The sequence below is a fragment of the Petaurus breviceps genome, unplaced genomic scaffold (genome assembly GCF_028583685.1).
Source record: "Petaurus breviceps papuanus isolate PSGF00001 unplaced genomic scaffold, PetGlider_PUasm1.0 126, whole genome shotgun sequence".
NCBI classification, from domain to species: Eukaryota; Metazoa; Chordata; class Mammalia; order Diprotodontia; family Petauridae; genus Petaurus; species Petaurus breviceps.
The window spans coordinates 77,878,566-77,888,956 of NW_027185655.1; the positions used below are offsets into that span (position 1 = coordinate 77,878,566).

Sequence of the window (10,391 nt, forward strand, 5' to 3'; positions counted from 1 at the left end):
TCAGGAAACCAGGACCCATGTGTTCAAGGACTTGCTTCATTAAATGACTTCTCTCCTTCGATGTAAAATTATACAAATTTGTGCCAAATATGAATGCTGAATATTTTGGTTTTATTTGACTACTGCCTCCTTGAATGGAGAAGGTGCTAAACCAGTATGGGAAAAGTTAGTCACCAACAAGTTGTGGCATCAGGTATAGTTCATTACCCCACACTCCATCTTCCTGAGCTGTGGAAGATTTTTAGCCAAATCCTGAGTAGGTATCTCCTTTCTCATTTGTAGAGAGTAGAAAATGCTACTGAACAAACTGCAAAATTACAATCTTATTAAGACCATGGGAAATGGAACTTATTTTCATTGTTAAAAACCTATAGAAGTTGTATACCGACCTTTTTGCACCCTGGCTTCAAAACTTGTGTTAACCTATGTGTTTGATACAAGATGAATGGTGCATAGACAAGGGTTCATTGGCCAGAACCTGCCTGAGCAAGCCCAGACATTGGGCTCTCTTTTTGGCTCTTCAGATAGTACCTGGGAACTGCAGCCTCTGTGTGCGTGGGGCGGCGGGGGGGGAGGGTTGGGGGAGCAGAGTACACAGTCGGAGATTTTTTCCATAATAGCAAGTTGATGAAAATTGTGCATTTTACCCACCTAAATGATTATTTCCCCAGGAAAAAATTTCCATATTGTTGAGAAAGCAGCATGTTATGACCATAGCCAAGTCACTTAAATTCTCTTGAGTTTCCTCATCTGTAAAATGGGGCTAATTATACCTCTAGTGCCTATTTCACAAGACTGTTGTGAGACTCAAATGAGACAATGTATTTTAAGGATTTTGCAAACTTTACACTACTATAAAAATGCTAGTTACTATAAGTCTAGGTCTGCTCAGTCTTCCACTATATTAGGAAGGAAGGAAACACACATTTATTAAGCACTATGTGCCAGGCACAAATACTCACAACAACTTTGAGAGTTAGGTGCTGTTATTTATCCCCATTTTACAGTCTAGCAAACTAGGGCAAACAGAAATTAAATGCCTTGCGCAGAGTTGTACAGCTTCTAAGGGTCTTGAGGTCTAATTTGAACTCAGGTCTTCCTGACTCCAGGCCCAGTGCTCTATTCACTGCACCACCTAGCTGCCTCTATCATGTTGTGGAAATGTTCACCCTTCACTTTAACTTGATGTCTTAAGTCAAGTTACCAACAGATCTCCTATCTCCATTCAGTTATTTTATTTGATTACCCATGTTGGTAGAGAATAAGTACACAGATGACTTCAGTAGGTTCTCTGTAGTTATTCAATGAGGACTAAAATTTTATCTTATTTGTACTCCTTTGATGGGAAAGTTACACTTTTCAGTTCATTCAAGAAATATTAGCACCTTCTGAGTTCAGGGATATGGAACTTATTTCCTTCTTTATTCTTCTGGAATTATTGTTAAATAGTTATGGTGATATTTTTTTTTCTGTCAAATATAGAGCTCACTTTTCTTCCACAACTCATTTCTGAAACAGCTATCCAATTGAAGCTCATGGTAGGGCAGAGGTGCCACTCGGAAATGCTGCTGACCCATTCTTCCATTCTCTTTCCAGCATCCTGTGTTAGATGAGCCAATAGCAGAAGCCATCTGTATTATCGCAGACACAGATAAATGGAGTGTCCAGGTAGCTACCAGCCAGAGGAAAGTGATGGACAACATGAAACTAGGCCAAGAGGTCTTGGTGTCAAGTCAGGTGTCCAGTTTACTACAGTCCATTTTACAGCTTTATAAGCTCCGCCTTCCTGCTGACTTTGTAAGTATTGATCTATAATCCTCTACTGGAATGGGTGAAAATAATGTTGTTTGGCCTAGTGTGAACTTTCCGAAGACCCAGTATTTAGAATACAATTTACCACTTTCAGTAACATAGTAAATTAACATGCTAGCACATAAAAACATTAAAGCCATTAAAGGAAGGGAAAGATAGACAAAAAAGAAGTAAAGATAGACAAAAAAGAAGTAAAGATTGCTGTGGATAGTCCAGTCCCTGGTGTGTCACGGTCTGCCTTGTTCATGGGCCTGCCACATTTTTTAAAAGTCAAGTATGTAATACAAAGGAATGGAGAGTTTATTGCTCATCCATTTTCAGTAGACTTTCAGGGCAGCCATTCAACCATTTTTATTTAAAAACAGACTCATATAGAATGATTTAAAACTTAACTTCAGATAACAAGGAGGCAGTATGATGCAACAGAAAAGGTTCTAATCCTGGCCACTTTTGTGACCTCAAGCAAATTATTCAACTTCTCTGGGCTTCAGCTGGGGGAAATCAGAAGCAGGCTTCATGAAGGTGATGCTTGAGAAGCATTTAGAAAGAAGGAAGGAGTTCATCCCAGGCATAAGGAACGAGCCACTGCAAAAGCAGAGACCGAGGATGGAGTAGCATGTATGAAAAACAGAAAGAAGGCAACGGTAGCCAAGCATAGAGCTCATTTAAAACATTAGAAAGGGAGATCAAAGACCTAATTGTGAATGGTTTTTGAAAACCAAAAATAATTATGATAGCTAACATTTATATAGTGCTTACTATGTGCCAGGATCTATATGAGTGCTTTACAAACATCTCATTTGATCTTCACAACAACCCTATGAGATAAGTGCTGTTATCATCCCCATTTTATAAGTGAGGAAACCAAAGTAAACAGATCAAATGACTTGCCCATGGTCACAAATCTACTAAGTGAGTTAAATTTGACCTCAGGTCTTCTGCCTTTACCACCCACCATGTCATGCCACCTAGCTGCCCAAAAATAAGTTAATATATGATCCTAGAGGTGATAGAAATCCACTAGAATTAAAGTAGGGGAGTGATTTGATCAGAACATGTATTTTAGGAAAATCCTTTTGGCAACTGGATTGGGGAGGGGAGTTACTTGGAGTAAGGAGTTGAGGAGAGTGCCAAAGTTGTGAACCTTTGTAAGCAGAAGGATGGTGCTGTATTTGACAAAAACAGGGAAGTTTAGGAGAAGGGAAGGTTTGGAGGAACAGTTTGAACTTGTTGTGTATGAGGTATCTAGAGGGTATCTGGTTTGAAATCTGTACCTAATCCCTCCTCCCAGTAGAATATAAGTCCCTTGAGGGCCCAGAGACTTATTTTCACATTTCCTTTACCTCCCCAGTGCCTTGCACATCAAGGCACTAAATACACGCTTTGCTGGACTGGTGTGGATTGCCTCAGTCACAGGTCACAACAGAATAGGGAGCTCAGGTCTGCTCCTTAGACCCCAGTCAGAGGGCACTTTCTCTCCTCCCTCCCCAGAAGCCTTTCTGTCATGGAAGAATTTGTCCCAGGAAGCAGGATTGTCTTCTCTAGTTCACTTCAAGGAACATAATGAAGGACTTTTTCTTAACATCAGAAAAAACATTTTATTGAAATTCAGAATTGTTTAGCCTAACAGTCTTTGGATTATAGCATCTTCTTTCAGCCAGGCTGTCATTTGTGCAGCTTTTATGAGGCCCAGTGTCGGGAGTATGAGTTGTAAGTATATCTTTCTTCACAGGCTATGTACCCATCTCATTTTCTTCTGCAGAAACAAGTTCAGTTGTTGTGATGCTGTCGATACTTTTTTTCTGTGGGGGAAGAAAGTGTACAAAGCTTTAAATATATAATTCAGCTTAATGAATTCAGATCGAAAGTATGGATAGCTGTTTAATAGTTTCAATGACCTTTCAGTAACTAATTTTCTGACCATAGGGACCAAAAGAAAATGTTCATCAGCATTGTTTTAAAAGTTAATTATCTGAATGAAGTGCATGTAATTAAGGGGTTGCTAAACCCTTGAGGGAGAAAAGGGAAAATAGCAGTTATTTTAATTATGTTTCAAAATTCTGGGCATGGCAGGCAGAAATTGCAAAAGCCCCTCCCCAAGATGTAAATTCTGGGAAAGGAGCAGTGTTTACCAAGGTCTTCACCAAGGTGTTCCAAGTGTTGATGCTTGGCTGTCCTGAAAACACTGAATCAAAATCTTGTAACACAAAGGGTCAGGGTTAGTGTCCATTGAGTATGTGTTTCTGTGTTTGATGAAGCTGCTTGTAGAAAACAAACAAACAAAAACCATTCCTTCTTCTGTGAAAGCCGGATGCTGAGATTCAAGCACTTAACAGTTCAACTCAGTTTTTTCAGAATTTACTGAACAATCACAATAATCCTGTGTCTCTAACCTATATAACATTAAAATCAGTTTTTAAGAAGTGTTCACCATCTATTATTGCATTTAACTGTTGTACCACTCTCCTAAGATAGGAGTGGCATGCAGTATCCATAACACATTATACTCTATTATGTTTGTATTCATTTGCTTGGTGCCTTCATTAGCTCCCCTGAGTTCAGCTCATCTTTTTGTAGATCTGTCTTCCAAATCCTGGGATATACCCAGCTCGAGGCTCTCTTCTGAGTCCTAGTCTCATATCACCACCTGTCATTTTGGATATCCTGCAGGCATTTCAAACTCAGCATTTTCAGAACAATTCATTCTCTTCTCCCCCTCCTTTCACACAGTTGTTCCCCTCTTCCGAACTCCTCGTGTTCTTGAAAGTTCATCTATCCAATCACTTAGTAGACCTTGTCACTTCTACCTCCACCCCTATTGTCTCTCCATTCAAACAGCCATCACCAAGTCCAGGCCCTCATTGTCTTTGTCTACTATTGCACAGACTCCTAATTGATGTCCTTGCCTCAAATGCCTTCTCTCTCTAATTCATCTTCACATAGCTTCCGAAAATGGTATTCCTTTTTTTGTTGTTGTTGTTGGGGGTTAAGGAGGAGGCAAGGCAGTTGGGTTAATTGACTTGCCCAAAGTCACACAGCTAGTTAAGTGTCAAGTGTCTGAGGCCAGAATTGAATTCAGGTCCCCTTACTTCAGGGCTGGTTCCATATTCACTGCACCATGTAGCTGCTCCCCAAAAATGTTATTCCTCAAGGACAGTTCTGATTATGTTATTTGCCTGCTCAGTAAACTCTAGTGGCTCAAGGATCAGATACAAACTATCCAGCTTTGTATTTAAAGCCCTTCATAATCTGACTTCAACAATTTTTCCTTGGCTTTCTTTAATACATTATTCCCCTTCATACACTCTATAGGCTAGAAAGTTTGGTGTACGTGTATTTGGGGTATTTTGGTAAAATTTGTGTACATGGCTCCTCCAAAGAAAGTCCCTTAAAGATAGCGATTATTTTATTTGTGTGTAACCCCATTGTCTAGGCCCTAGAACAAAGAAGGCATTTAATAAATATTTAATGTTTTCCCATTTTTGCAGATGAGTAAACTGAGGTTCAAACAGGTTAGATAACATGTCTCAAGGTCACAGTCCAGAATTCTTTGCACAATAACACAGTTATACTACATTCATTGTGCTAAGCACTCCAGGTAATACAAAGATAATACCTGACCTCAAAGAGCTTACAGTCTAGTTCAGAAGGCAGAAGATATATACACAAAACTGTAGTACTAGGGAGAATATCATTTTCCGTAGCATTTCAAACAAAATTCATACAATTGGAGAGTTGGGAATTGGAGAAGTTTTAATAAGAGAGGGGTGGTATTTGAGAAGGTTTCATAAAAGACAGGTGGTATTTGAACTGAGCTTTAAAGGAAGCATAGGATGGTGACAGGTTTTTTTTTTTTGAGTGGGGAGAGGAGAAGTATTTTTAACTTCACTGGTGCTTCAAATATGCATAGGAAAAGAGAGGGCAGGAAAATTGGAATGATACATTGAGGACATAAGACATTTTGAATTTTAGATACTGGAGAGCCACTAAAGGTTTTTGAGTAGGGGAAAATACCGTGATCAGAACTATGCTTTAGAAAGATTTTTCTGGTCACACTATGCAGGGTGGTAAATGAAATCAGTTAAAGAGACTGAGAATACCTAAACCAGGAAGAGTCAAAATAGAAAAAGAAAACTATAGAACAATATTCCTAATGAATATTAATGCCAACATCTTAAATAAATACTAGCAGGGAGACTACAGCATCATATCTATCGCAAAGATTATACACTATGACTGACTAGATTTATACCAGCAAATGCAAGGCCAGTACAATATAAGGAAAACCATTAACACAATTGACTATATTAACAATAAGAACAATAAAAACTTTATTTTATCATTATAAACATAAAAGGCTTTTGCCAATTTATAACATTCATTCCTGTTAACACTAGAAAGTATAGGAATAAATGGAATTTTCCTTAACAAAGATACTATTTATCTAAGAGTTAACATTATAATGGGGATAAATTAGAGACTTTTCTAGTAATATTGGGGTAAAGATTTCTGTTATCACCATTAATATTTGGTCTAGTACTAGAAAGGCTAACTATAGCAATAATAAAAGAAATTGAGGGAATAAGCATAGGCAAATAAGAAAATTGTAATTTTTACCCAGAGAACCCTAAAGAGTCAGCCAAAAAGCTAATTCACATGATTGACAAATTCAGCAAAGTTGCACACCTAAGTCATCAATATTTTTGTATATTACTAACAAAATCCATCAGGAAAAGAAGAAATAGGAAAAATTCTATTTAACATATTAACAGGCAGTACAAAATACTTGGGAATCTACCTGCTAAGACACACATAGGAGTTACTATGTGGACATAATTACAAATCACTTTTTAATAAAGACATTTAAATAACTAGAGAAATATTTATTGCACATAGGTAAATTGAGGCAATATAATAAAAATGACAATACTACCTAAATTGATTTGCTTATTTACTACTATAACAGTCAAACTATCAGCTGTCATAGAATTAGAAAAAAATAATAAAATCACCTGGAGGAACGTAAGATCTAATAACTAATGAAAAGCCATACCAAATCTCAAATTATACTACAAAGCACTAATCATAAAAATAAATAGAATTGGCACTGGGTTGGAAATCAAGAAGTTGACCAGTGGAACAGGTTAGATACACAATATACAGAAGCAAACAACACTTTAGCCTACTGCTCGACAAAGCCAAAGATCCTAGCTCTTGGGGCAAGAGCTCACTATTCAAGAAAAACTAGGTATAGACCAACATTTTACACCACATATCCAGATAAGCTTCAATTCAGTACATGATATAGATATAATGGATAATATCATAAAGAATAGAGGAGCAAGGAAGCAAATACTTGTCAGATCCTTGAGTAATGAAAGAGTTCTTAACCACATATAGAAGATGGAGAGGTTGATATGAGGTAAAATGGGCAATGTTTATTACATAAAACCTAAAAAGCTTTGGAAAAATCTATGTAGCTAGTTTCTCTAAAAAATATCTCTTTTGTTTTTCATTTTTCAAATGCTTTATTAGAAATATCTCATTTCTAAGAGATGTAGGGAATTGAGTCAAATTTATAAGCCATTCTTCGGTTGATAAATGTTAAGAGATATGAACAGGAAGCCTTCTGAGGAAGGAACCCAGACTATTAATATCCATATAAAAGAAATGTCCTATATCTCTCATAATTAGAGAAATATAAATTTAAACAACTTTGAGGTTCCATCAACTATGGTCAGATTGGCCAAAATGGCATAAAAGTAAAAAGACAGATGCTAGAGGGGCTATGGGAAAATAGGGATACTAATGCACAGTTGGTGGAGCTGTGAACTGGTCTGGCCATTCTGAAAAGCAGTTTATACTTATGCCCCAAAAGCTATTAAATTGTATACCTTTTGACTTAGGAATACACCACTAGATCCTGACCCCAAAGAGATCAAAGAAAGGAAAAAAAGGACCTACATGTACAAAAATATTTATAGCAGCTATTTTTGTGATGTCAGGGATTTGGAAACTGATGGAGTTTCCATCAGTTGGGGAAATAGCTGAATGTGTCATGGTACATAAAGGTGATGGGATACTCTTGTACTATAAGAAATAGTAAAGAAGATGGTTTCAGAGAAACCTGGGTGGCATGTATGAACTGATGTGAACTGAAGTGAGCAGCACAAGGAGAACAGTTTATGTCATAAAAACAACATTGTAAAGATGAATAACTTTCAAGGACTTGAGAACTCTGATCAGTTCAATGGCCACTCACAGTTTCAGAGGACTTATGATGAAACTCCTCAGATACTACACACTAGCTGTGTGACCCCGGGCAAATTACTTAACCCTGCTTGCCTCAGTTCCTCATCTGCAAAATGAGCTGGAGAAGGAAATGGCAAGAAAACACCAAACAGGGTCATGAAGAGTGTGCACATGATGAAAAACGACTAAACGACAACAAACATGATGAAACAGGCTGCCCACTTCCCAATGGAGAGGCAGTGGAGTCAGAGGGCAGACTAAGACTTTTTCTTTTGTTTGACCAGACAGGTTTGTGACATGAGTTTTGTTTTTCTTGCTTTCTCAATAGGGGGTGAGGATGGTAAAAGTGAAAGAATGTGTAATGTGAAAATTAAATTAAATAGAATTTCAAAAAAGAGAAAAACTATAATAACCCTGATAAGAAGTAAGGATTTGAAAGTGGGAGGAAAGAAGGCAGGAATTGTCCTAAGTTTAGCTTTACAAGTATTATCTCATTTGATCCTCACCACAACCTTGAGAGTAAATGCTGGATGGCAAGGTGGCACAGTGAACAGAGCACCAGCCCTGGAGTCAGGAGGACCTGAGGTCAAATCCAGCCTCAGACATTTAACACTTAGTAGCCACGTGACCTTGGGCAAGTCACTTAACCCTAATTGCCCTGTCTTTCCCCTTCCAAAAAGAAAAAAAGAGAGAGTGGTAGGTGCTGTTATTATTCTCATTGTACAGTTGAAGACACTGAATCAGACAGAGGTCACACAGCTGGTGTCTGAAGCTGGATTTGAATTCATATCTTCCTGACTCCAGGTCCAATACTTTCTCCATTGCACCACCTAGCACCAGAATGAGATCTCTACTGCAAAGGCACTGGATAGTCGGGGATTAGCAGAACAGAACATTTGAAAGTCACATGAACCAGGATGGTGACTAGCACATCCTTGAAATGGCCCACCATGGTCTCTGAACTGGGCAGAGAGTCATGTGAGGCCAAGGTGTGATATGCTAGAAAAACAGGAGGAATGGAAAGAGCAGAATAGTTAGCCTGCCATGTGGACCCAAAACAGGGTCCACAAGTCTTCTGAGAGTGGAAGAGTTGAACAAAGGGATGTTGTTCTGAAAAGATTTCACTAAAATTAATCAAAAGTTACATGAATTTGTTACCACCACACGTCAATTACTAGGAAACATTTTCATCCATCTAATACAGTGTGTTTCAGTCTCAACAAATGGAGGCGGGGGGAGGGGAGGAATCTTTATATCTATTCTAGAGTGATTGATCACCTCAGCTGGAAAAGATCAGCATTTTCAAACATAAATATTAATTAAACACAGTACCATGAATGTCACAGGAAGAAGTGCTTGTAGGAAAATTTACTCCAGTAATCCAATGAATCTGTGTTCTCCATGATGTTAGCATTTCCTCCTAACAGTGTAGACTGCCACCTATCTGTGCCTGTCTACCCTAAGTTTTTGCTGTCCATGTTCTCCCAAGGTTCTACTAGACGTGCTGGGATTCTTCCTTTTCTCTTCTTAACAATGAGGGGAATGGGATGCCAGGAGAGCATTTTGGCCTGCCCAGTGGCTATTCCATTGTGAGCCCATCTTTCTTTGCTGTTGGACGTTTCTTTGATGGCATCTTTAGAGCTCTTTTTCATAATTCTTTGCCTGTGACATGTCACAACTTGCTCTTGCCCCCACCGTCTGCCTGTCCATCCCTGCCAAAGTCTTCAGCTTCTTTGCTGAAGATTCTCAGATGCCTGTGCCAAAAATAGAAAAACTTGCCTCTGGTGAAGGACACAGATGGTTGATGTTCTCTAAAACAAAAGGGGAAAATGAAGTTGGCTCTCATTCCCAGGATAGTGACTTCCTGGCTTTTCTTAATCATTATTAAAAATCTGGTTTAAATGCAACCCCTACAACATGAGTGCACCTAACATTACTGTGTGAAAACATCTTTCAGGGGAGATCATTTTGCCACTGTAAGACTGTGCTTAGAACAATAGTGTCTGGGCTGCACTTCTATTGAGTTTCTTTGTTTAAAAAAGAGATGGGGAAGAAGCCACATTTTGTTGTTTTCAGTGCTGATGGTGATAACACTTCAGCAGCCCTGCCCTTGGCACTGCCAGTGTTGGCATCCTTATGGAGTTTGGGCCACGACCTGCAACAGGACCCTCACCTTTGTGTTGTTTTGGTTCCACAGTGCATAATGCATCTTGAGGACAGACTCCAGGAGATGTATCTCAAAAGCAAAATGCTCTCTGAGTATCTTCGAGGACACACAAGAGTCCATGTTAAAGAACTAGGAGTTGTGCTGGGGTAAGTAAATGCAG

The 10,391-nt window shown here is 38.6% G+C and overlaps 1 protein-coding gene across 6 annotated transcripts in view; it reads left to right on the forward strand.

Annotated features, from left to right (window-relative positions):
• The window catches only part of FNIP2 (folliculin interacting protein 2), a 140,305-nt gene that overhangs the window by 123,483 nt on the left and 6,431 nt on the right, over positions 1 to 10,391 (forward strand). For all 6 annotated transcript variants that reach the window (XM_069097371.1, XM_069097336.1, XM_069097346.1 and 3 more), the window contains 2 exons: positions 1,597 to 1,797; positions 10,262 to 10,377. In XM_069097371.1, coding sequence (XP_068953472.1) covers positions 1,597 to 1,797; positions 10,262 to 10,377 — 317 coding nt within the window. The remainder of the gene's footprint in view (positions 1 to 1,596; positions 1,798 to 10,261; positions 10,378 to 10,391) is intronic.